The sequence below is a fragment of the Chrysoperla carnea genome, chromosome 1 (genome assembly GCF_905475395.1).
Source record: "Chrysoperla carnea chromosome 1, inChrCarn1.1, whole genome shotgun sequence".
NCBI lineage: Eukaryota > Metazoa > Arthropoda > Insecta > Neuroptera > Chrysopidae > Chrysoperla > Chrysoperla carnea.
This window is the reverse complement of record NC_058337.1, coordinates 104714696-104742287: the sequence shown is the minus strand read 5'-3', so window position 1 is coordinate 104742287 and position 27592 is coordinate 104714696. Positions and strand designations below refer to the sequence as shown.

Genomic DNA, 27592 nt, shown 5'->3' with positions numbered 1-27592 from the left:
TTTCAATATTTATTGTATATTTTTATACCCTGTATATATGAAATATATATCAAGGTATAATAATTTTAGTCCCAAGTTTGTAACGCTTAGAAATATTGATGATATGAACAAAAATTTTGTAAAAGTGTTCATAAAATCACTATAATTAGACCACTTCCGTTTGCCTGTTAAAAACAAATAGAGATAGATATATCAAGCTTTTTATATAGCATGCTCAGGACGTAAAAAATGAGTTTAATTTCATAAATGAGCTCAAGTTGAAAGATTGAACCTTTTTCTTACTTTGCCAGTGCATTCTGTTAGAAGGTAAAGGGCGTTTCGTAACGCCTTCGAGATCCAGGTGTGTCGAGCAGTTCTCCAGTCAACAAGTCACCATAAAGCACTCCCATCCAATCCATCCAACTGCCTTCTAGTAATTCCTAGATACGATTTCGGTCTCTAACATAAGAGTGCGGCAGTTTCGTTGCTCTCGAGTTTGCCTAAACTGGTACCCATACCAAGCTGACTTTTTTAGTTTTTACCCAGAACTCTAATAATTCTTTCCACTGACAATATGGTATAAGGCTCGTGTCGATTCCAGCAACGTTGTGAATCATTTCGAAACTAGCTCCAACGCCTCTATTAATACTTCTACTTACATCTAGCTTAGGTCTGTCTATGCCTCTAACACATCAGAGGTTGCACTTTTCTCTTTTTGGGACAATTTAAAATGTTTGCGATCACATTAAAATTAAATGAATGTAAGCTCGGCTGATATACTTGTTATCTTAAGAAGTTCTCTTGTAAACGGGGAACACCAAAACATGTAATTCCCCGACTATCAGTTTGTATACACTTTCAAATATGCATACACAAAAGCAGTTCCAGTGAAAGATCATCATAGCATACAACTTATGTTATCAAGTAATCAACATGAAAATCAACACAAGCAGTCAATAACCATTATTCCGCGTATTATGAAAAAAGAGGAGTACCCGCGCACAGAATTTGTTGTTTTTTATCTGAGACTCCCTCAATTTATACAAGCGTGGTTTCCAATTTTATGTTACTCATTCATAAATTGTTGTCGGATACGGACATATACAATTGAAGTGTTTGTTATTATTTTATTTAAATAATTTGTGTTGTTGAATATAAATATATTTTTATAGTCAAATCAAAATCATTCAGAATGATTTACTTGAATACAAATGATCGTTGTCGAATTTGTGCATATTTACCATCGCCAAAAATACGTTTAATACAAGTGTTCAGTTACGAAGGATTACAAAGGAATTTACAACCGAAATTACTGCATTGTTTTAAAATTTCTGTAAGTTTTAAAAATAAATTTTTTTTTTTCGGTAAAAGTGAATCTTTGATTAACTGCTCTTTTTAAATTTTATTTATCTTCTTTAAATTTGTTACATAATTGTATACAAATTTGTTTTTTTCATTGTTATCGATGTTAAGAATTTATTTGAATTTTATACGATTTGAGAGAGCGAAAAATTTGTTGTTTTCATTCAAGCTAATTGTGTTTTTTTATTGTATATGTATATATAGAAACTTAACAATGTATCTAATTGATTTAATATTAAAGTTTTTGAATAATTTCGAATCGATATATATCTTCCGTAAATTATCGTTTTTACCTGCGTACATAATACATTATGTAACAGTTTTAAACTCATATCGATTCATTTTAAAAATAACTAGATATTCAGATACTAATAAAACGGATACATCTGTTAATGTCTTTCGGCCTCTAAAAAGATAAAATGAATGTTGAAAAGAGAAATTTATCTTTTGTTTATTAAAATAAAGCATCCTTGCACTAGCTAGATTCGATCCCACAACGTTAGTATTGCTTTCGTAAACATATTTTTCGACAAATTACATGCTAAACAGATACTCAAACTTTATTGAATCTCTTAAGATTCGAATGAATGTTGAAAAGTATCTCTGCGTCACCAAATCTGCACAGGTTTTGTGACGCAGAGTGTACATAAATTAAATTATATTCATTAATTTTTTTTTAATTATCTTCACACGATGGTAGAATTAGATCTTAGAACAAGTGATTATTTCTTGGATTTATTCATTCGCATGGATTATTGATAGTATTGCAACTTTAGGTAAACATATAATTTAGATTTATTTTCGAGAAAATCCATAAAGACAAAACAAATTCTAGGTATTATAAAGTATCACTTCTTGTTGAGAGATTTAGGCCAGAATTTTATTTTATCCTCTAGATTCAGACCAAATTTTTATTTTTATTAAAATATTTGTTTAAAAAAATATCGATATTTTTCAAAAAATATCGAGGGGAAGCAGAGTTGATCGGTAACATTTCACTAAATTTAAGGGAATTTTTTTCTAAATAATGTCTTTTTCCTAATTTTTTAAATATTAAGAAGATTGCCTAGGGCAAAATTCTATTTAAGACCCAAATTATTTAGTACACTTTTTAACATACACAGAACTAATATTACTATTATCAAATTAAATTTGAATAAATTATACATTGTGACCAGATTACGAATTTTTTGGATACTTACACAATTCTAATGTAAAACATTTCCAAGATATAAACAACGCGCTAAAAAGAATATACTTTACTAAATAAATACACGATTACGTAAGATATACAATCGCCTCCAAAGTCTATATACTTAGGCAACCGACACAACACCCTTGGTGTAAGTTGGTGTAGCAACGTCTAGAAATCAAACTTTTATAATACTCAAAGTACAAACGCACAATTACCGAATTAAAAAATTCCCGATAAAAAATTGTGAAGTCAATTCTATAGCACATAAAAGGTTATCACGTTCTAAAAACAATCATAAAATTCCCAGTATTTCGATTCATGTTGCAAAGAATGACTTTACAAAAATCAAAATTAAAAATCGATGAATCATTTTTATATGAGTAGTAGGGTATATCCCCATTAAGTTAAATCAAATATTACTTTTAAGAATAATGATGCATTTTTTTAAATTAAAAAAATTTCCTTTTTTCTCCAGGTTAAAAAACACGATACTTTACCAACATCAGTTTGCGAATTGTGCATATCACGATTAGACACATACTATAAATTAGTTAAAGACTATTATCACGGTCAATTGTACTTAAAAGATTTACATCGTAGCAATCAACAAATCAACATAATGATTCAACAGACAGAAATAAAAACAGAACTGGATGATGAAATGGATAAATCGTCATCAGAAAATTTATTATTCATTAAAAATGAACCAGAAGATTCGACAACATCTCAAGAAGCACCACTCCCTTCTACATCATCGCAAAAATCAACTTCTAGTCTATCATCATCAAATAGTAGTGAAGAAACAAATTTACCATCAACATCAACATCAATCGCATCTGGTGGAATACCCATGAAAATATTAAAGAGAACAAAAATTATTCAATGTCAATTTTGTGAAAAAAAATTTACACATCGTGGTGATTTTAATAAGCATTTGCGAAAACATACCGGCGAACAGCCATTTTCTTGTGATGTGTGTCATAAGAAATTTGCACATACATCAAATTTAAACCGCCATCGACTAGTTCATACTGGAGAGTTACCTTTTGAATGTGAAAAATGTCATAAAAAATTCAATCGTAAAGATAAATTAGCAGCACATAAACGATGTCGTGCACAGCTAACACAAACTAATTAAATTAATTATTAAAAGTTGGTGCATAAATTCCGCATGGACCAGAGATCAGAATCAAAAGCTGATCACAATGAGGAAATTTCTTCATTGCGTAAAAGATCCGCATACATTATTTTAAAAAGGAAATTAATTTTCTCATAGAAGAAGTCATCGAATACTTATAGTCCAAACGGCAGAAGTATTTTTTGCTTTTGCCGATATTATAAAAATGCGCTTAATGTACCTTAAAATTATGGCAGAATTATTCAAACTGTCGTTAGTTTAAAGAAAATTGTGATATTATTCACAAGACTGGTTTTGGAAAACTGATAAGATTTCAGTTGATGGTAAACAGATTTTTCTGTTCTTATTTATTAATACGTAATGTATGATATACATTTTGATACTTAACGTAATCAAATCGAAAAATACTAAATTTTTCAAGTCAATTTCTTAAATTACACCTTTGAGAGAGAATTTAAAGATTGACATGTAAGTACACTTATAATTCCGTGGAATTTTTTTTGGAATTATGGTGTCTATTATATTTTTAATAGAATTATAAATGACCAATTTTATTGTTTTAAAATTAATTAATAGAGTAATTTATTTTTGCTATAATTATGTAAAGCGTTTTTGTTAATTTTATACATATAGAAAAATTTTATTATTTAATAAATTAATTATTTATTTAAACATTTTTGTCTCGTGTATTCAAGGTTAGAGAACCTTAAAAGTCTCATTTAAGAATAGAATAGAACAGAATGTTTTTTTTATAAAAACATTTTTTTTAAACCCTTCATACCAATGACGCAAATACTAGCCAAATGTAATTAAGTAATGGCTGGGGAATTTACGATTGCTAATATTTCAAAATGACCTTTAAAGGCAACTGGACGAATTAGTAAAACTATTGACAGTATTTTTTTTTATTAAATCGGAAATTCTGTACTTTCCAACGTTGTTAGCCTTTAAAAAAAATAATTAAATATCCTGTATAATTTTGTTGATAGTACCTTTCCTACCAAGCCTATTGCTAATTAAAATTTATTACAACAAAATGAATAAAAATCCATATAAATTAAAAATCTCCGTACCCACCCATTGTCACTATGTAATATAATCGAAATTCCCAAATTTTTAAATTCGAGGATTATACTACTATTCGAAATTCATAGTTAAGTTAAAAATTTGCACTAACATCATTCACAATTCACGCGTCTAATTTGAATATAAAACATTTGCTTTTGTAAATGGCATGTGTTTCCGAATATGTAAAATATTTTTATTTCAATCTTCAGGAATATATTTAGCTTAATCGAAAACCATGGGTAATTTTTGTTCGAAATTAATACTATTCAAGAATCCGCCACCAAAGTTAATCCGACTTTCCTGTGTAAACTTTAACCAAAGCAAAACGAACCGATAAATTTTTCAACAAAAAAATTGCTAGTGATAAAAAATTTGCCTGCAAATTTTTTTACAAAAACAAATTATTCATTCTCGATTAGATAATACAGTAAGAATTCCCAATTACGCACGCATTTTATGAATTAATCGCTAATCAATTAAAATTTCCATGTCAAAATATGCTCAACCTTTTTCAACGGAATAAATATCAAAAAATGTACAAACAGAAAAAATCCAAATAAAAAATATATTTTCAATTTATAACATTACATTTTATATTGATTTGATAATTTAAAATATGACTAATGAATTCGAAAAAAATACTTATCGTCTACAAACGAAACATTAAAGTGAACTAGATTACTATATATATATACACAATTATTAATAAACGGATTAATCGCATTCTTCTCGTTAAAATAAAAGTTATTTAAATTCAAACTAAATTGAAGATAATTTATTTATTGCAATAGGGAATATTAATGTATTTTTTTTTATATTTTTAATTCATTGTTTACACCGTTATAACAAAGTAAAAAATATAAATACTGCTTAAAAATGCTTTATTTAAGTGTAAAAAAATATTTAAAATACATTATAATTTTGAGATATTTAAACGCAGTTTTTTGGCGCTCTCTGTTGATGACGTATAAGTACGTGATCTGTCAATTTGTGACAGTTCAATGTATAATTTACACTTTAAAAAAATGAATTTACAACACAGAATTTTCACTCGTTATTATTAAGTTTTCTAATAAAAAGCCGTAGAATAGTATAATTTAATGAAATATCATATAAAATGTAAGTAATTAATATCATACAGTATGTCAACAAATTTGACAAGCCCGTACTATGATGTCACGTCCGTATAAAAATTTGAATTTCCTTTTTAGAAATTTTTAAATACCCTCACTGAATTTGTACTTTTATTAATTAATTTTTAGTAATTAAAAAGATATTAATTACTAAAATAATGGTATAGTTGAAATGTCCAGTCATTTAAGTTACGGAAGAAAAACATTTGAACCAAATTTAAATTTCATGAATCATGTAGATCACCCTAATTATTCTAACGAGATGAGTGCAGTCGTTCCATAATAATAATTTTGAACAAAAAGCCAACTAGCTTGAATAAAAAATCTTTCGTCGATCACTTACAAACAAATATTTAAAAATAAAACTTTAAAAAATTTAAAATAAGTATCAAGCAAAAATATTTAAAGCTTCTTCACTCCCTTCTTCTCCACTAATTTCTTTCACTTCATCATTAATCTCAGTAAATTTAAAATCGGCACTATTTTGTAAAGATCTTTGTAATGGATGCGCTAACAATTTCGCCATAATATTTTGTAATTTAATTACATTATAATCACTCTCAAAAAAATATGATTTATCGTTATCTTGAATAAATTTGAAAGCTTTCGATATCTCTTCGATTTTATTTTCTTCATTTGATTCTGCATGCATCCAAACGGTATCGATAAACAAGTACGGAGATGTTAATTGATTTTGCAATAATTCACCAACATTAATCGTTGGTACAAATTTCGATCGAGTGTATAAGATAATAATTCGTACTAAATAATTCGGTGGGTATAATAGTGTCACTGATTCATTATCAAATGGTGGTATTTCAATACATTGTGTTGCCATTTCAAATAATGAATCTAAATTAAACGTTTCATCGGATGTATCATCTAATGGAACTGTTTGTAGCGCTTGTACAGCTTTAATAATATTTCGAAAATTTGAAAAATTTCGTATCCATTTCGCCTTGGTAGATTCTAGAGTAATTAATGCAAATTCATGACGTGGATTAATTTGCGCTTTTAAACGTAAAAATATTTCGACAGCAGTTTTTAGCGCTTGTAACGGTATCGTTGATTCATTGTTACATACATCTAAACATATTATGATTTTTTCCGGTATGGCTACTCTTGCTAAAATGTTTTGAGCTGAATTTGGTAAATTTTTATGTGTCTCCATATTATCAGTTAATTTATCGTTTTTCATCACTTATACAGAAAACTTAACTTGTATTACAAAAAAAGTAGTATTTTTCTATGATAAAAAATAATTAAACGTTACGTCAAATTTTTGTGTATTTTGACAAATTTGACAAAAAAATTGAAATGACGCACGTGTGGTGAACTAAAAAATCATTCATAGATGGCAGAATGGCATTTAATAGCACGATTATAGCAAATAATCGTTGGGGTTTAGTAGAATATTAAAATATTTGAGAGATTTGAAAATTTATATAATTTAACTTTATACGGGATGTCCCAGGTAACTATAGATAGTAGGAAATCTCCAATTTACATCTTATTCCACTTAAAAATTCTGTGGGCGGGGCTAAAACAACATGGTTGACATAAAGTGACAAATTTTAAAAATAACATAGCAATACATAATCTTCCTCTTTGTGCAATTTTTCAAGAAGAGAATGATTAATATTAATGAAATTTGTTGTTGGAGACAAACAAAACCAAGTAATCGTAATTTTACTGAAGGTGAAATACTATTGAAAGCAGGTTATGTGATTAAATGTAGAAAAAATCAAGTCAAAAGTGAAGACGATGTGCTTAGTTTAACGTTATATTGTTTTCAAACAACTAATTTAAAAGAAAAGCCTGATCAAATCGATGTAGAAAAATAAATATCTCTTTAAGTATTCTTGATGTCAAAACACAGTAATCTTTTTAGATTTAGACATATTCGTTCAATAATACATTATAAACATTGTACTTACTTGATAAGTAAATGAAGTGAGCACACTTTTTGACTTGGTAAGATATTTTTTAATTGCAGTGTTTTCTGCCATAATTTTATGACATCAATTTCCTTAAAATTACCAAAATAATTTTCAACTTTCATGTAATATTTGCCTGCTTGAGGCAAATTATGAAAACTCAAATCTGTATTCGTATTGGAACGACTTTGGCAATTTTTCACACAACACTTTACTTTTCTCTACTTTTAAATTGAGGTAAATACTTTCCAGACGAAATAATTTAATTATTTTTATCAATTATTTATTATTGTTGTAAATATAACTTGCAAAAAGTAATCAACTCCAAACTTTTCAATGCTCAACACTAAAACCAGTAACTTGAAATTAGTTTCTACTTTGACAACCAGGTGTCATGCCTCCTTTTGTCAGATCCCAATACTGTGAATCTAATGTTTTTTCATTAAGGATGGTTACCCAATATTAAATTTGAAGTTATTTTATTCAATTTAAAGTATGTTGAAGAATAAACTCCACTCTTTCTGTGGGTTTAAGAGAAATAATCAAAATTGAAAGCGTCATTTAACCGGGTTATTTTTGCCGAAAAAATTCTTTTTTAAATTTATTAATATTAAAAAAATTTTTTAATTTTAATTAATGGCTCCCCTATTTTCGTATTATAATCAATATTTCGTATTATAATAAACACGTAACAATATACGCGCTTTCAAAGAAACGATCTAAGTGCTATCTAGCAGCGCATTTTATGACTTACTTTACTTAAACTTAGCATAGTACGAATGATGATATTTTGCTACTTATAAACGAAGAAAGACGTTTATGTCAATGTGTGTTTATTGATAAACTTGTCAAAGTTGACGAATTTATAGACGTTTTAAACAAAATAATTTGCATTTTGATGCTCTAAAAATGTTAAGTTTACAAGAATATGGTAGTAGTGATGATGATGAAAGTTCAAAAGATGTAAATATAGAAGAGTTAACCTCACATTTGAAACCAGTTGCAGAAGAAAATAAAGAGTTTTCAACTGCAAAATCTTTACAAATTTGTGCTGCACCCTTAGTTGTACCAACAGTAAGTTAGAAACAGTCTTTTTTTAAAAATATTATCTAATGAATTATTATTGTATAGGGTACTGAGGACATGATAAAACCAATTGACCCTCACTCAAATGAAATCGTTTATAATCCAAAATACGATGAACTATTCGCACCAGAAGTTGGTCCAGAAAATCCGTTTATCACGGAACAAATGAAAGCCAAAAAGAATATGTTAAGCGGTTATGTTGAAAAAGCACATATGAGTGATTTTCAATTCGAAAATCAACGGCGTACTTTCCATAGCTTTGGCTATGCTTTAGACCCGAGTGTAGGATTTACGGGTATTGAAGGTAGCAGTATTGTTGGTTCAAGTTTGGCTGCAGAAGAATCAAAAATGAAAACCGTATTTGAATCAACAAAAGAACGTCCAGCAGATAAGCGAAAACGTAACAAGAATGATAAACCAGACGATGTTGATGGGTTCCTTGGTCCATGGGGTGGATATGTAGATGAACAAAAAGTTGCCAGACCAACAGAAGAAGAAGCTGCAGAATTGGAGGAAATTTTAGCGAAACGGCATAAACGAGGCAAACAGACTGAAGAAAAACCATTTGAAGAGAAAACTGTACTTCATAGTAAGAACAAAATTTGCTGGAAATTTATTGCTATAATTAATATTTTTATTTATTTTTTAGTTAAAGACAGTGTGGATTATCAAGGCCGATCATTTTTACATGCTCCTCAAGATGTTGGGGTTAATTTACGTTCAGATTCACCTCCGGATCGTTGTTTCTTACCAAAAGCACATATTCATACATGGCAAGGACACACAAAAGGAATTGCTGCTATTCGATGGTTTCCAAAAACTGCTCATCTTTTATTATCAGCTAGTATGGATTGTCGTATAAAAGTAAGTACTTAAGTACTCGCTAGGTTACTTGGTTAATTTTGAAAATTTAAAAATGTGTTAATTGAAAGCTATCAAACAGGTCCAACGATTTCCATGAAATTTAGTATACAGGGGGTTTCGGGTGCAAAAAAATCGATCTAGCTAGGTTTTATTTAAAATAAGTAACGAGCAAAGCTCGGTCATCCAGATACTTTTATTTAAATGCCTCGAGATCGCATTAATAGTCTTTGATACTTCTCTTTATGACTAATTTTTTTTGCTTTCTTATTTAGATTTGGGAAGTTTATAATGAGCGTAGATGTGTGCGAACTTACTATGGACATCGACAAGCTGTTCGAGATATTAATTTCAATAATAATGGTACTCAATTTTTATCAGCAGGTAAGACTTCATTCATACGATTTAAGATTATAATCAAATTGTAAAATTAACTGAAATTTTTTTATTTTCAGCTTACGATAGGTATATAAAACTTTGGGATACAGAAACTGGAAAATGTATATCAAGATTTACCAGTCGAAAAATTCCATATTGTGCAAAATTCAATCCAGATATTAATAAACAAAATTTATTTGTTGCCGGTACATCGGATAAAAAAATTATTTGTGTAAGTTTTTATGTTAAATAACATTTACATTACTCGTACATCCTTGAGTTGTTTCCTTTAGTTCATCCTTAAGTTGAAAATCCTTTAATAAAGATCAAGATTTAAAATAAGTGTTTTAATTGAATTTTAGTGGGATACAAAATCAGGAGAAATTATTCAAGAATATGATCGACATTTGGGTGCAGTCAATACAATTACCTTCGTGGATGAACATCGACGTTTTGTTACAACATCCGATGATAAAAGTTTAAGAGTTTGGGAATGGTATGAACTGATTAAACGACTAATTAGAATTTTTTTTATGAATAATGCATCTATGTTCTTTCATTTTTAGGGATATTCCTGTTGATATGAAATATATTGCCGATCCAACAATGCATTCAATGCCTGCAGTTACCTTATCACCGAATGCTAAATGGTTGGCATGCCAAAGTATGGATAATAAAATTGTTATATTTTCAGCATTGAATCGATTTAAATTAAATCGCAAAAAAACATTTACTGGACATATGGTCGCTGGTTACGCTTGCACTTTAGATTTTTCACCTGACATGTCGTAAGTAAATTTGTTACTTTTAAATAAAGTGGCATCGGTTTATTTTATTTAGTGATTTCAATCTTAATATTATAAAATTACTTTCCCCTAAAATATTCTGTTTTTCTTCTTAACAAATTATTCACAAAGTTGTGAAAGCTATTTAGTTTAGGCCAAAATGGTAAAATTGGTTTTATCTTGTTATTTGATCCTCTGGAGTCTTTCACATGTTAAAACGACTAAAATAATGAGGGAGCTTTATCATTTAGAAATGCTCGGTAGGGGCAAGTTGTTTAGTGGGTTTGAAAAATTATTGTATCGATCGTAATTGATATCTATGAGTTGGATTTAAATTTGATTTCGCTATCAAACAAAAATTCATACTTATAGCGAAAATATTTTTCTAATTTATATTTTATTCTTGCTTAGATATTTAATATCCGGAGATGCAGATGGAAAATGCTACGTATGGGATTGGAAAACAACGAAATTATATAAAAAATGGAAAGCTCATGATCATGTTTGTATAAATACATTATGGCATCCACACGAACCAAGCAAAGTTGTGACAGCAGGATGGGATGGACTTATTAAATATTGGGATTAAAAATTATGATCTTGTTTTGAGTATTTGATTTAAATAATAAGGAATTATGACTGTAAATATTATTTGAAATAAATTTATTTTTTATGAATTTTTTTTAGTTTAATTTTTGGAGTTATTTCTATTCCTATATTTTTGAATTATAAATCCTATATATTAATATCCTGCCTCATTCATATACAGGGTGGGTCATTTATTTTGTTATGAATAATAGCTTCTTTTTTTGTGGTTGACCAATCAAAAAATAACTTGAATAACAAAAGTTGCAAAGTTTGATAGGGGACAGCATGTTCTGACATCAGATTGAATATAGTTCTCTGGGTTGCTACAATAGTTAATTAAAGAGGTAAGAGATAGAATAACTAAAAGGTAAAAGATAGAATAACACTTAAAAATTAGAAAGTTGTTCTTTATAAAAAAACTAACATTCTTATTTAAAACTTCTTGTCGAAATCATAAATTTTCTTTAATGAATATTATGGTCTCCATCACCCAAGACTCGGGCACCACGCAACCTTGAACCCCCGTATAATGACGGCCCTGTAAAGATAACTAAGTATCATTCGAATATTTTAGAAAGTTTCTTTAAGTTATCCCTTTGAATTACGCTGAAAGTAGTCCGGCTGTTGTGTAGTCAACTACGCAATTTGTATGACGTAAATATAATAAAATGCTCTAAAAATATCGTAAACTAGGCAATTTGTATGACGTAAATATAATAAAATGGTCTAAAAATATCGTAAACTAGGCAATTTGTATGACGTAAATATAATAAAATGGTCTAAAAATATCGTAAACTAGGCAATTTGTATGGCGTAAATATAATAAAATGCTCTAAAAATATCGTCAACTAGGCAATTTGTATGGCGTAAATATAATAAAATGCTCTAAAAATATCGTAAACTAGGCAATTTATATGACGTAAATATAATAAAATGCTCTAAAAATATCGTAAAAAAGTCAAAAACAAAAATTTTTGTATATTTTATTTTTGCAAAGCGCAAAGGTAATATTTTTTTATTTTGCATAAACAGAATCTCTATCACCGATTAATTTTTGTGCAATTAACATTATTGTGAGTTCGTCCCTAAGGTACTGTGTTAAAAATCACAATTTTAAAATGAAATAATTCAAAATTTTGACCACAAGAGGCCCCAAAATTTATGTATATTGTTATCAAGGGACTTTGAATACCATAAAAAGAACATTCACCGTACTTGCTCAAACAGCCGGACTACTTTAAACGCGTAGAAATATAAATTATTTCTATGATTTATTTCATTTAGAAAAGATGTAAAAATTTCGAAGCTGATTTTGGCCTTTTCCTCATTAACAGATTACACCATAAACTATGATTAGAAATTTATTTTATTTCGGAATTGTTTTAGAGTAATGAAAAGAATTATATTTATATAGAAAATCTCAAATTAACCGAGATTTTCGAAATATGTTCCTTATTATATTTTAGAAATATTGTTTTAGAAAAATAAAAATTTCTTATATTGAAATAACTAATTTTTTCGATTATAATAAAAAGAGACAGGTGTGTTATTATCTAATAAATAATAATTTTCATTAATATTTTCCATGTGAATGGAAATGCGTATAAACGCATGCGTCAATCAATAATATTGTAGGTGTTTATTTAGAAAAACCGAAAAAATAACATGCTTTTCCATTTAATTTTGTATTTACTTTAACCATTTCTATTATTTTAAAATATATTTTAACTAATAAAACGTATGTATAAGCAAAATTTGATAAATTTACATAAAACGGAAAATGTATAAGGAAAATTAACAACACTAGAATTGTTGTGGGTAATGAAGTGATTTATTAATTAATGGAATTGTGGTTAAATAATTTTATTGTTTTGTTTTAGGATGTAAATATAATAGTGCTTATTTTTGAGAATATTTATTAAAATGGCTAAATTAGACGGTGTTGGCTTAGGATATTCATATCATCTACCAACAGCCGGTTGGAGTTTACGAATACGAAACGCATTATCACAATTTAGTGATTTATTTAGTGAATTTAATAAATATATTGCACCAGCTTATCATCATGATCGATGTGAAAGGTATTATTATTTTTTTATATTTTTAATAAGAATTGACTTTTCTGAAAATTTATATACTATCTTTTTATACGGTGATACTAAAAGGCGATAGTAAAAAGATCCACCGGGTCTCAGCGTATCCGGGGTCCAAGCATGGATAAAACCGATCCACGAGTTTTTCTCAAGAAAAACTCGTTTTTCTTTTTGGATTATTTTGCGTAATTAGCATCTAAAAAACATTCAGCTCAAAAACTTTTCGTACATGATTTTAGCGATATCTCCAAAACTATCCGCTGATGTTAAAACGTTTCAAAATAGTCAAAAATACCTCTGTAATATTAAGTTTACCTTTGTTATAAAAAACAAACTGATACCCCTTAAGAAATTTGCAAAAATTCGACAAAATTAATTTTGATTCAAAACAATGTAAAAATCGGATCCCTTTGACGATTGCACGAATAATTTTTGAGATATTTATTAAAATTTTATATGTTGAGGATTGATAACTCGGACCAATTTCTTCAATCGTTTACTGGGTTTGAGTAATTGCCATTGATTTATTTGGCAAAAGGTACGTGTCTTTGCCAAAATAATGTTGAATTTATGAAATTTTTAGTCCAAAAATATCTTGTTTGCCCTCTTCTAAGCAAAAAATTTCTGTTTTGCTTCCCATTTTGTGCTTGACTGCTTTTAAAAGCTTAAAAGACATTGCTTCCATAAACTATTTCTATTTTTAGATCCGTCTCAATGCGATTATATTCAATGCATAAACGTGAATTCGTAATGGTATTTTTCGCATTTTTTGCATTATTTGGATTAGGTATTTTTATTGGATTAGCTGGTAATTAAAAGAAATATACTTTTTTTTTCACTCAAAATCAGACATATAACAAATATCTTTTAATATTTTTTAAGGTCCACCAATTACAAGTTCAAGCGAAGTAAATGCTTCAACTTTATTAGCAAATAATAATTTAACTCATAATGATATTTCAACTGGTCCATTTATATTGAAAACTAATACTTTAACGACGTATAGCCAACAGTTATGGATTATTGCAAAAATGTCCACGAATAATAATGATGGTAAGAGAAAACTTTTGTGTTTCTTTACAAAATGTAACAGAAATCGATTCAATTTAATGGAAAGTATTTGAAAAGAAACCCAGACCATAATTTTTTGGTTCCATATTTCGTCAGTCAGTGATTTTCTCAAAAAAAAAAAAGAAAAAAAAAAGAAAGTAAAAACCTACGTATAGACGTTGTTGAATTGTCTTTTGTTTACATGTTAAATTTGCTCGCGCTTCTCACTATTTGGACCACGGCCCAATTTTGGTCACTGCTTTTTTTTAATGTTACAAAATTATTTATTAATCCTGACCAGAAACTGCGCCGGAATTGATAATTTGCCTCGCCTATTTGCATCATTTAGTGTTTTTTGTTCATTCATTGTCTTTTTAGTCTCTATAAGTCTCAGTGGTGCCCTTTGTGTCTATTATCACCATCATTTAATAGTTCTAAAATTTTGCTGGTCCTAAAATCTGCCGCTATAGATCTGACTCAAGAACAGATGGAGGTGTCATATTATTACTAAAGATATTTGTCAAATAAACAACTGGGTCACATGAGAAAAAAATTGACCAAGGTGGGATTCTAAGAATCATAATAAATAATTGCCAAAATTTTTCTTTTAGAGGAGATTTTCGATAAAAGTTTTCACGTGAGTGTTGCCATCGATGGTTTAACGGATGATCATACGCACGTAAAAATTTTACGGCCAGATAGAACAACAAATAGGTAAGACATTCTTCAGTGTAATAATACAAAAAATATGAAAAATGCAGTACTTAGTTTCTAAGTACTAAAACTTAGTTTTTGTAAAATCTATTATAAGCTATTTCTAATGAGTTTTTACGAAATTGTGTGAAGAGGTAGTTTTCAACGACATAAAGTTGTAATGAGAACAATTAAATTGTTTTTTTAGAACGCGCCATTTACGTTGTGAAAAACAAGATTGTGATGAATTTATTGCATTACATTTAGGATTCTTAGATTATAATCATTATATTATTACAATTCGATTTTATGGTTTGGAAGCATTTCATCAGCGTTATAATATACAGGATATAATATTTTATGTAAGTATTTATTCCATATTTTGATTTAGGATAGATCAAAATTTTATTTAAAATGACTTGAAAACGTGTTTTAGCCCTTCTCAAAAAGTCTGAGCAAGGCGTGCCCATTTCTCGAGTTTTCGCACATTTACTTCGAGAGCCTTTTTGTTGCAGTTTCCACCCTCTCAACCTAACGATTGAGAAAGGGGAAGCTGCTTTAGCCAACATTTCATGAGCGTACCAATGCTTCTATTTTCTCAATTGTTGGGGACTCATCAGATTCTAAAATTGCCTTATGAATAGGAGCTATAAAAAAAATTTCGTGAACGTATTAATTTTTATGTTTAGTTCGTTATTTTGTATAACTTTTATCTGTAGTTGTGTTATTTTAGTTAACATTATAAAATCTGTTTAATATTTCTTTACAGTTTAAAACTTATAATCCAGCGTTTACACAAATTGAAATATGGTTTCGATTTATATTCCTATTTGGTACATTTATTGTTACGGTAAGTTAAAAAATTTTTTTAACAAAATCCATTATAAAAAATGTTATGCTAGCATAACTAGCTAGTTTTTCGCTAGCTATCATTTTTGTGCTTAATTCCGGGACCGGGACTCCAAATTCTTGAAATCTATTAGAGTTAGGTAAATTTTGACCACAAATTTGAAAAGTATGACCCAAATTTAGTAGGATTACATACTTGATTTATCAAAATTGGATAGAATTTGGATTTGATAGAGCAAAATGAAATTTTTTGGATTCTGATGACGTCATAAAGTTAAAAAATTTTGATTTTTTTGGCAACGCAGGCAAACTTGGTCCGTTCTTATTGGAATTTTTTTTGAGTCATTCTTTTCAGCTGATATGTCAGTTTTTCGCTAGCTACACTTATGTGCTTAATTCCGGGACCAGGACTCCGAGTTCTTGAAACCTATTAAAGATAGGTTAATATTGATCCAAAATTTGAAAAGTATAACCCAAATTTAGTAAGATTACATACTTGGTTTATTAAAATTAAAATGAAAAGCGAATATATTAACTATAGTTACAATTTTAATTCGATTTTATTTCTATAATTACTCTCTATTATTTACTTTATTTACTATCAACTTCTTTATACAAAATACCCTAGTATCGTTTAGGAGAGTAATGAGTTCCCTGTTTTGCTCGAAAATATGGAGAGAAATCAATACTTTAATTTGATACTCTGTCATTTGAATAAATTTAAAAAGTTTATCAAGTAAATGTACAGACTGTTTGAGGTAAAATGACACGATTATGGCGGCTCTCCCCCATTTTGCCTTTAAGCTTATATTAAATACTATCATTATACGAATTTTAAAATACTACTTCTAAATACTTGCCACCGGCGTTATTCACTCTAGTTACGGCCCTGCAAATAATATAAGTTATATTCTAAGGCACTAAATAGAAATATGGTGGAAGCGCAATGAAGAACATGTAAATGTGACGTCGTTGGAAAATTCAATTTGTTTTAAATGAAGGAGTTAAAAAAAATTAATTTCTATTAATAATAACATCAAATCAAAGATTAATTTTCTTCAGGCTAGATTTAACGAAAATGCATGATAAAAATATCCCTTAAAGCAATCAATTTAAGCGAAAAATTATTCATTGGACTACCCCAACAATGGTGCAGTAAATTATTACTGAACTTAAAAGTGGAATGATTTTAAAACAATATTTAAAAATTTATTGTATGTTATTTTGAGTAAAAATAAACTTTTCTAATTAATTTTAGTGCTGGTTTGCGCATACATTACGCAAATATGTAATGTTCGATTGGTCAATTGAACAAAAATGGATGTCTTTGTTATTGCCACTATTACTATTTTATAATAGTAAGTTATTCAAGCTTAAATATAGTATTATTTGACTTAGTTTTTCAATTTTTGTTTCTTTTTTAGATCCAATGTTCCCAATGATGTTTTTGATAAATTCCTGGATACCTGGAATGTTAGATGCAGTTTTACAAGCTACATTTTTATGTGCATTATTATTGTTTTGGTTATGTGTTTACCATGGACTAAGACAGGTTAGATCATATCTATTTTGGTTAGAGTTTAGGTTAAAGTGGTTGTGGGATAAGTGCACCTGGGGTGGGACACACTTAGAACATAGGGTCCGTTGTGATACCGAAAAAAGGTTGGCCCATCCCCGGTCACTGCTCCATGAACCATTCGGAGCTGTTTAAGAACAGCAGGAGAGCTTTGACGTCGACGGAATTTAGGTCGGAGAAGTAGTCAAAGAGAGGCTGGCTCAAATTAGTCCATCACCTCGTGGCAAGAGCTGGACAGTGACAGAGAAGATGAGACATTGACTCCTCTTCCTCACCACTGTGACAGCTCCTGCAGTAGTCACTCTAGTATTTACTCTTTTCCTATTGAGAAAATCTTTTTGGCACGCGAAAACCTGCGACATAAAAAGAAGAGAGTATCCTTAAACTGGGTTTCAACACGCGTTGATAAATTAAAGTATATTTTAGAAAAATATATTAATACTGTTCAAATATATGAATAAACTATTTATTAACAAGCGAAATTTACAAAATTTAAAATACTCCCGGCAAATATGGTTGTTTCTTTGTAGCTCTCTCGAAACTGAACCGATTTTCTTCAATATAGTTAAGAACACTCTCCATTAAATTACCTTACAAAAAAACAAATAATTAAAATCTGTTCATCCGTTCAGGAGCTAAGATGCCACAGACAGGCAGCCAGACACACACACGCACACAAACATATAGTGATCAAACTTATAACACCCTCCCCCCTTTTGCATCTGGGGCTACAAATAGTCTACTCTTTTATTGTATTGGTCTAGTCATTTTATATACCATTGCTTTTATATTGTATATATATATTAAAAAATTCAAAGACGTTTTCGTTGGAAGAAGTATTTTGGAACCAACACTAACTTGAACACACCGTTATTGAGCTACCATTAAAAAAAATCTTGTTTTATGTCTAGATGTCAGCGAAATATGTTTCTTAGTATCTGCATCAAATAATGTCACAATTGTTCACCATGAGTAGTTAAATAAAAATTTTTTTTTTTAGAATGAAAGAAAATGGTTAACTTTCTATTTTCCTAAAGTATTTATTGTTGGGATGTTATGGATTTCGGCAATTATTCTTGCAACATGGGATCGTTATAATGAATTACAAGATCCAACATATAATTACGAAGTAGATACTCAACATTTTGAGGTATGAATAATATATTTTAAAATTAGGAATGGTTGAATTGAATTTGATTTTTTGTTTGTTTTAGTCTTTAAAAATGTTCTTCCTAATATTCGCTGCGATTTACTTAGTATATTTATTCTTCTTAATTTTAAAAGCGTATAGTGAATTGAGATCAATGCCATACTTTGGTAAGTATTTGATAAATACACCAGAAAAAAAATTAAACTTTTTGTAATTTTATTGAATTTTCTTTTAGATATGCGATTAAAATTTTTAACATTACTAATGCTAGTGGTATTATCACTTACATTGGTTATAACATTAATGCGATTTGGTTTTGGTGTTATTGAGGATAATTTTGTGGCGCGATTATCAACACATTACAATAGTTCAGCACAATTTATGTCATTTTATGGTTTATTAAATTTTTATTTGTATACAATGGCATATGTTTATTCACCAAATAATCGAAGTATTCATGGTAAGTACTAGACATTCAAGAATTGTATAACTTTGGGACCCGAAATTGACCGGGTATGTCTTACTTGGGGCTTTGTAACATGAATAGCTAGATTTTGTGTATTCATATAATGTATACGCATAAAAACCAGCAATGTATAACTGAAAGAAATAATTTTGAAAGAAAACACTGAAATTTAATTAAAAGTTTTCACTTTTTTATTGATTCATACAAAGGATTATACCTACCTGAATGGCAGAGCATAACTGGTAAAATTCCCAGATTTTGTTTTCACATGTGCACATTTGTGTTAAACTTTTCTTTGATCTTGTTGCATATATATGGGTCTTAATTTCGTTGATATAGCTAAAAATTAACTCCCTCAAACGGTGCAAAAAAAAAATTTTGTCTTGGAATTTGATGAAACTCGGTGGATGGGGTAATTTTGATCCAAAAAGTATAAAAATCAGGTTAATTTAAAGATTGGATGCAGAGTTTCTGAGTTATCGCAATATTTGGATTGATTTTAATCCGTATCTCAAAACCTTATATACTGATTTTTATCGAAATTGGAGATAAAAAAAAATTCTCGATTTTTTGCAATTTTTTTAAGGGGTAACTCTTTGAAAATATCGAGAAAAACGACAAAAAATTTTTTTGTTTTGAAATTTCATGAAACTCGGTGGAAGGGGTAATTTTGATCCAAAAATTATAGAATTTATTTTAGTCCGGTGTTGATTTTAGTAATGGTTCAAAGATGATAAAATAAAAGTGCTAGTTTTTTTTAATTGCCTAGAGCTTTTATATTTAACTTTTTTTGTATTGTGGAGTTACAACATTTGTAACTCCTTTATCGATCCTTTCCCGTTGAGTTTGCCCTGTAACGAATTTTTTCTTTCAAAAAATTAGTACGTTTACACTATTAAAATTTATTTACTTATTCATTGAGTTTTTATTTTATAGATTCAGTAATCACAAAAGATAATCCAGCATTCTCAATGATCAATGATTCTGATGAAGATGTTATTTATGGTTCAGATGAGGATAGTCGTCGTCCATTAAATCGTAATCGTCCTGATGATGATAGTGATTAAATTTTTTAAAACAAAGTATAAATAATTGTTGTTAAATTATTTTGTTGATACACTATTAAATATTAAATAAGAAAATTTGGATAAATATCTCTTTTTTGGAAAACACAATGTTTAAGTTTTATGTTTAATAAATAGGTAAAAGTGATACCGAATTTATTCGGAGCGGAAAAGTATAGATTATGTATATGGATGGTATCTTCCTGACATGGAGTTTTGTTTTTGCTTAGAAGCCATGTAGGCTACGGAGCGTGCCAAAGAAATAAACACACTCCATAGACTTTGATTTGATTAATTTTACCCTTCTTGAGTACTAGTGAAGCGAAAATTGAACAAATTTCTGAAAAATTACTGATGTTTAATAAAAAAAATGCTAACTTTATATAATTTCTTCTGTTCTATTTTGACTTGACAAATTTTTTTCTCGGAATTCGGCGTATTTTATGTTACATACGAAAAAACAATTTACTGACTAATTACTTAAAATTGTGATTTCCAATAAATTTTATTTAACCACTAAAAAAAAATCTTTGAAACAAAAATAATATTAAGAAATTTGTAAAAAAAAAAAGTAAAAATTTACAGTTTTGCCATACTTCAGAAATTTTGGTATATTCTAAAATTGCCTCTTATTATGTAACCAAAATAAACAGAGGCCTTAATAGCAAAAAACAAAAAAACAAAAAACATTTGTAAATTAATTTTATATATTTGAATTGTATTTTAAAGCTCAATTTGCTAAAATAAATTTTAAATGTGTGAAAGAAAGCCTATTGGATTTTGTATTTAATTTTCATTTTCAATTTTCAAGTGACACAGCATAACTGATTACCTATAGTCTTAAACTAATAGTTTCCCTTAAAGTTGATTTTTTGGCAATTCTATTTCCTGAAAATTGTTTATTTTTGAGGAAGGGACTATAATTTGAAAGTTTCTTCGATCAGAAGAAAATGTATCCCTTTTATTGCTTACAGTTTAAAATATAAATGTTTATGGGAAAGTCTATGATCCGCCCAATCTTGAGATCGGTGCTGCGTATTTTAGCTCAAAACATAATCACAAAATTTCATCGATAATTTCAAGAACACCTGTATCATCTGTTTCTCTAAACCTCATAGAAAATAAATGAAAATTAGCTATAATGAACAAAATACTCATTAAATTATTTTACGAACTGTTCAATCACCATATTTTCCAAAAAATTAATGAGTTCTAGTGCCAAGTCCAAATATGTGTGACAAGTGAGACTGCACAAAGTACCACAGAAGGAAAGTGCAGTTTTGCGAATTTTTAGAAAAATCGATATTTAAATAAATTTATACGAGGCTTACATACTGTTTGTGTAAGTACTACACTTACGAGTTTTGCATGTACAAGTATTACAATATACTTACTGTATAATTTATGATAGGAGGCATACATATGTTTGTTTTCCACCCTCAACTAGTGAAAATTATAAGCCGATTGAAAATCTTAAGCTTATAAGACCGGTTGAAAATCTTACGCTCTAAAAAATTGCATAGTTTTTGAATAAGTTCTAAAAAAAAAATGGGAAAAATAAAAAATCTTTTCTAACAAGTGAAAACAAACAATTGACTGAGTTATTTGTTGAAATACCATGTATAGGCAGTGTTGATAACTCACATTTCACATTCATTCATATCTGACATATTTAACTGATATTCTCATATAATGCGCAAGTGTTGATGCGCATTCGTTTTTTTTTTTGACGTCACGTAAATAACAAAAGATATTCACTTTGATATTCCTATATTAATACATATTATAAAATTTGCACCTAATTAACGCCCTCGTGGGTAAACAGTGATGTTTACAAAAAAATGTTTCAAACAAAAGTTTTATATTTTTTTATAAGCAACATTTTTTACATTTAAACTTTTGTTCTATCTCTAACGGTTTACAAGATGGGTACTACGGACCCATGACCCAATTGACCCATGTTGCTCATTTACGAACTTGACCTCCCTTTTTGCGTCCTAAGCACACTGTAAAAATTTCAGCTTGATATCTCTTTTCGTTTTTGAGTAATCGTGTCCACAGACGGACGGACGGACGGACGGACAACCGGAAATGGATTAATTAGGTGATTTTATGAACACCTATACCAATTTTTTTTTTGTAGCATCAATATTTTTAGGCGTTACAAACTTGGGACTAAACTTATAATACTATGTATATTTCATATATACATGGTATAAAAATGTGAAAGCTTGGAAACAATCACAATATTCAGAACGGTAGGAAATTTTTAAGAACTTTTATAAGTAAGAACCTTTTTTTTCTTTAAATTTTTAAGTTTTTAAGAAAAACTAAATTAAACTAAAATAAAAGAAAAAAAAAACTATAAAACACACGAAAATTTTACATTGATATAGATTTTTCAGAAAATATGAAAAATAAGACAAAATTTGTATGTACAAATCGATCTGAAATTTAACGCTCGATAATTTTGGGCTCACCTATTTTTCACTAAAATGCACAGTTACTACTGAAGCACTAAATTGATATAAATTTGAAAAAAAAAAACGTGAAAAATTGGCAAACTAGTTTGCTGCAACCAAAACTTAAACCACTGTAAATTTCATCTAATTTGATGGGAGTATAAGTAACAAATAATTCAGTCTTAGGAATATCGCATAAATTGTGAGTAAAAACTACATTACAATTTTAATTATAGATAATTTATTTGTAATATTTTTTTTTGATAAAAAAATTAAAATCTTAGATTTGATTTGTAACTTATTATAAAATACAAAGTACTAAGAGAATAATCAAAATAAAAATGCAATAGAAAAACAAATTAATATATCTTAAACTAAGTAGGTTATTAGACTAAAAGTTTCTTAATTTGGATTTCTTAGTGCGAATCGCCGTTTGTATTTCTTTAACACAGTTGTAAAAATTGTTGTGTATTCTTCTATAGTTATGTCTTCAAGAGCATCGTAATCTTCAATGTCTTCATAAAGTGCCATATCGTCACTGACATTCCTTCTTATTAAAAACCCTGCAACACATTAAACAATTTTATTAACTAACTTTAATTTAGATCTGTAAAATCCATTTTGCATTGAATAATTTTCGAAGAGTACAACATTTTGGCTGAGTTGCGTAATGTCAAAGCAAATTGGATACTTTCGAATTTAAATTTTTTTTAAATATTTTTATTAAAACGTATTGTTTTCTTTAAATTACCCACAGCTGACACAGTTTAGAATTCTCTTTTATGGATTCTGGTTATCTTTTAGCTAAATTATGCACTGTAAAAGAAAGATCGAAACTGAAACTTTTTAGTAAAAACTTATTGCATTCAAACGCTTCATTTCTCTGTAGAATGCGCTTTTACGCATTATCTTAATGGAGTTTTTGTTTGAATGATGTGCAAATTTGAAATTGTCGAATTTACTTGAACACCGCGTAACTTAGAGCTAAAAATATCTAACGAGAATCGAAAAAAGTACATTCTAAACAGTTTTGAAGAAAATAATGGTAGGTTTTAGTTTTAAGATTTAAGAAATTTAAATTCGATAATGTCCAATCTGCTTTCACAGTGCGTCAAATGGTTCAAAGAAAATCTAGTTTTGTGACATTGAGTTCTTTTCTAACTATTTGATTAGAGTTAGACTAGTCACAATATTGTTTCTTATAAATATTAAAAGTAAAACAAACACTGAAGTGATAAGATAGAAAACACATAGACTTACTTCGAAAATGGATGTTGAATCTAGAATCTCTCATACTAAGTCTTAGTCTAGAATTTCTACTATAATTGAATTGACTAATACAATATGGAGTAAAAAATAGTAAAAGTACTGTATTGATAAAAAATTCATTAAAATCCACTGTAACTGGCCTTTCCCATTCTACATCTTCAATAATTTGAATATAGTATCCATATAAATCTTCATATATTATTGATAATAGTGTATTCTGTAAAAAAGATTTGTATAAGACTTTTGGATTCAAATTGTTTCAAGAATGAGGTGTTGCAAAGAAAATTGGAATAATTATATCTTTCTGCTTGATTAAACTAAAAACTTCCATTTCATAAAGTCTTTTGCATTTAATTTTATTAAGCGCCAAAAAAAAAAAATTCCACCTTAATAATTCGAAAATGGATTGGAAAATCATAATACATATCAGCTTAATTTTGGGAGAATAAAGGTACAATTGGCATATGAGAAAATATTCACTTTTCACAGTAATTCCACAAATTATTATAATTTATCAAAAATAATTAACTTTTATACTTACAAATTTTATTCTATTGTCTATATTATTCTGGTTGTTTGATAAATATTGATTAATTTGATTTATATTGTTCTGTGCCAGAACTCCAGATCTTTCCAATTGAATCAGTAATGTAGTTATATTATTTGGTGCTCTATCTGTTGCATTTTCTATTAATTCAAGTTCTGCGGACACGTCTCCAAAGTCCCAGGGAGTAGCTGAAGTTGATAAAAATTTAAGTGAAAAATAGCATATATATATTTGTTGTTGCAATCATTTTTTATTTCTTTAAAAATAAAAGTATTAAATTTTTTATTGAAATTGAATTCTTTGACGAGCTAAAGTTACAATCATACAGAATTTGAGGTGCAGAATAACCTTTGTTAAAAAGCGAAAATAATATAGCCACTGTTTTTCAAGTTTTTACCTGGTTTGAATCATAGGGCCAACTTAATATGTTTATACTCAATCTATTTTCAATTATTAGATTTAGCGCTAGGGGCAAAGATACAAATTCGTGTCTTTAAATTCACTAATTAAAGATACGCTATATCTTATAATTTACCTTTAGTAACGAACCTTTAAGAAAATATTGCAAAGATATGCAAAGACATTTGCATAAATTATTTAAAGAAACAAAGCTCAAAATTGTCGTCAATTTGGAAAAATCAGAAGCATCATTTTTATTGCGCAATGTTACACAATGCCTTATATTTGATGTAAAACAATTTAATTGCTTATTATTATTTATTGAAACTGCTTAAAACGCAAAATTCAGATTCAACATAGGTGGGTCAATGTAGCTCAGAGTGATATTATGGCTAATTTTTAATTAAAATTGATGAATATACAGAAGTTTTCTTAATATTAAGTACAGTAAACAAAGCTCAAAATGGAAGTCAATTTGGAAAATTTAAAAAAAATAGTAAAAAATTTTAAACATGTTAAAATTAGCTTTTTTAGCAAAACGTCTCGTAAAATAATCATTTTTTTGAAAAAAAAAAACGGAGGAATAAAAAGCTCCTTGTATTTTCCATATAAATCAGTCACTAAATTTTTTGGAAAAACAGAAAATCCCATCATATATAAACAATTTTCCATGATTTTCAATTATAAGCATTTTATCTCGTTTCAAAAAACTGATTCTTTTATGATATACTAGTAAGTTCCGAAAAAAATTAAATTTGAACATGTTGCGACATGTTTAAAATTCAATAATAATATTAAATAACTAACTGAAATGATAATAATAAATTTGAACATGTTGCGACATGTTTAGAATTCAATAATAATATTAAATAACTAACTGAAATGATAATAATAAATTTGAACATGTTGCGACATGTTTAGAATTCAATAATAATATTAAATAACTAACTGAAATGGTAATATCGGCCCTAGTTTTGTCGACATATTAATCCTTATGTTTTTTCAAAATCGATAATTCTTTGATCGATTTTATTTTCATAGATATAATTTTTAAAGTAATAAGAAAATTTAAATAAAATAAAAATAACATAAACGAGAAGATACCGTATCTTATCGGTCACTTCATAGGGCTTATTATGAGGACATTTCTAATTTTTTCTCCATTTTCCTTAACAGAATTGAAAAAAAAAAAAAATTAAACGAAATAATTACCTTGAGCTTCATCGCTTTGATTTTCCATTGTTAAAAAACCACTGAAGTAATTGTCACAAAATAATTTTAAAGCAAATCAAGTTTTATTGTGTGACTAATTTGTTTCACAAAAGATTAGGTACTGCTATAGATAAAATATTGAGTACTAAATATATCATTATATATTTTGTATGACAAAAAAATGATGACATCATGAAAGAGAGACGAATAATATTTAATATATCTCTCTCCAACTTAATTATTAATATTAATTAAAAATAAAATCCTTGATACCAGTGCCGGATTTACCTCTGACGGGGCCCCAAGCAACCTCAGGTTTTTGGGGCCCTCATTGTAAAATACCCCCTCCCTCGATATTTCAAAATAATAAAAAACTAGTTAATTTTGCATAATCAATATATTTTACAGTTAACTTATAATTTACTATCTAAATTACAACTTTTTTCTACTTTTCTCAGCCGCAAATTGATGAATAACATCATCAAAGTCAAGTTTTTCAAGCTTGTCGTTGACATGGATTTTTTCTTTTTTTCATGCGTTATTTTTTTTTTTTCAAATTTTCGAATGTGTTTTGAAAATTTTCCATTTTTTGGGGCCCCTGTCGAAGCGGGGCCCCAAGCAATTGCTTCCTTTGCTTCCCGGTAAATCTGCTACTGCTTGATACCTTAAATATTGTAGCGAAAAAAAAATTTTGAAGGGTAAAAGAAGGAAATTCTGGAAAGGTGATAATGAGGTTGCTAATCTAACACAAATGTAAAGATGTATACATTCTCGGACCATAGTCCATACCGTAGAAATGATAACCTTATATGAACTAAGATAAATGATAAGATATATGAACTTCTTTTAGCTTTGCAACTCTTTTTCTTCGAAACTTTGTTTGATAAAATTTAGGTAGTTTTCGGTGGATAATAGGGTAGTAATAGTGTAATCAGGTACAATCTTGACTATCAAAACATAAAACCTATGTATAAAAAATTTAAAATTAATATTGATTTATATTTTATCATTCTCAAATTTTTTCTTTCTGAAATTTTTGGCTATAAGTATGTGTTTTTATATGAAAGTTACAATAGGAATAGGAATAGATTTTTGGTCATGAAATGTTATCAAAAAAATTTTAAATAAAACATTCAACAATTGATGATAATTTTTTCATATGATTATTTCAAGGTTCCCGGTAAATTTAAATCTAATAAAATAGTCTGGAGAATATATTATCTCTATGGAATTACGTTACAAAATTCGGTAC

At 28.3% G+C, this 27592-nt stretch overlaps 5 protein-coding genes across 6 annotated transcripts; 3 read left to right on the top strand and 2 right to left on the bottom strand.

Annotated features, from left to right (window-relative positions):
• Positions 1–868: 868 nt before the first annotated feature.
• Positions 869–4214, top strand: LOC123305093 (zinc finger protein 2-like). The gene is made up of 2 exons (XM_044886709.1): positions 869–1312; positions 3012–4214. Exons 1-2 carry the CDS (start codon positions 1172–1174, stop codon positions 3672–3674), a joined length of 804 nt encoding a protein of 267 aa, XP_044742644.1. The 5' UTR covers positions 869–1171; the 3' UTR covers positions 3675–4214.
• A 1846-nt stretch (positions 4215–6060) lies between these two features.
• Positions 6061–7124, bottom strand: LOC123305681 (BRISC and BRCA1-A complex member 1-like). Its single transcript, XM_044887466.1, has one exon. The coding sequence runs from the start codon at positions 7071–7073 to the stop codon at positions 6264–6266; it is 810 nt and encodes a 269-aa protein (XP_044743401.1). The 5' UTR covers positions 7074–7124; the 3' UTR covers positions 6061–6263.
• A 1498-nt stretch (positions 7125–8622) lies between these two features.
• LOC123303320 (pre-mRNA-processing factor 17) lies at positions 8623–11543 on the top strand. 2 transcript variants are annotated; one of them, XM_044886272.1, is made up of 8 exons: positions 8623–8886; positions 8953–9487; positions 9548–9762; positions 10035–10143; positions 10215–10369; positions 10500–10633; positions 10704–10925; positions 11334–11543. In XM_044886272.1, the coding sequence occupies exons 1-8, from the start codon at positions 8722–8724 to the stop codon at positions 11509–11511; spliced, it is 1713 nt and encodes a 570-aa protein (XP_044742207.1). In that variant the 5' UTR covers positions 8623–8721; the 3' UTR covers positions 11512–11543. The 2 variants fall into 2 exon arrangements, with proteins under 2 accessions (XP_044742207.1, XP_044742206.1); XM_044886271.1 differs by having other exon boundaries at positions 8944–9487.
• Positions 11544–13270: 1727 nt separating this feature from the next.
• LOC123305485 (transmembrane protein 181) lies at positions 13271–20882 on the top strand. The gene is made up of 13 exons (XM_044887209.1): positions 13271–13328; positions 13391–13591; positions 14308–14411; positions 14486–14656; positions 15265–15367; positions 15555–15708; positions 16116–16196; positions 17454–17553; positions 17620–17747; positions 18772–18921; positions 18986–19088; positions 19157–19385; positions 20310–20882. Exons 2-13 carry the CDS (start codon positions 13434–13436, stop codon positions 20452–20454), a joined length of 1626 nt encoding a protein of 541 aa, XP_044743144.1. The 5' UTR covers positions 13271–13328; positions 13391–13433; the 3' UTR covers positions 20455–20882.
• A 3350-nt stretch (positions 20883–24232) lies between these two features.
• On the bottom strand, positions 24233–26467 carry LOC123293220. Its single transcript, XM_044873967.1, has 4 exons — positions 26341–26467; positions 24724–24917; positions 24313–24399; positions 24233–24247 (listed from the first exon to the last, which is right to left on the bottom strand). Exons 1-4 carry the CDS (start codon positions 26366–26368, stop codon positions 24233–24235), a joined length of 324 nt encoding a protein of 107 aa, XP_044729902.1. The 5' UTR covers positions 26369–26467.
• Between the last annotated feature and the right edge of the window lie 1125 nt (positions 26468–27592).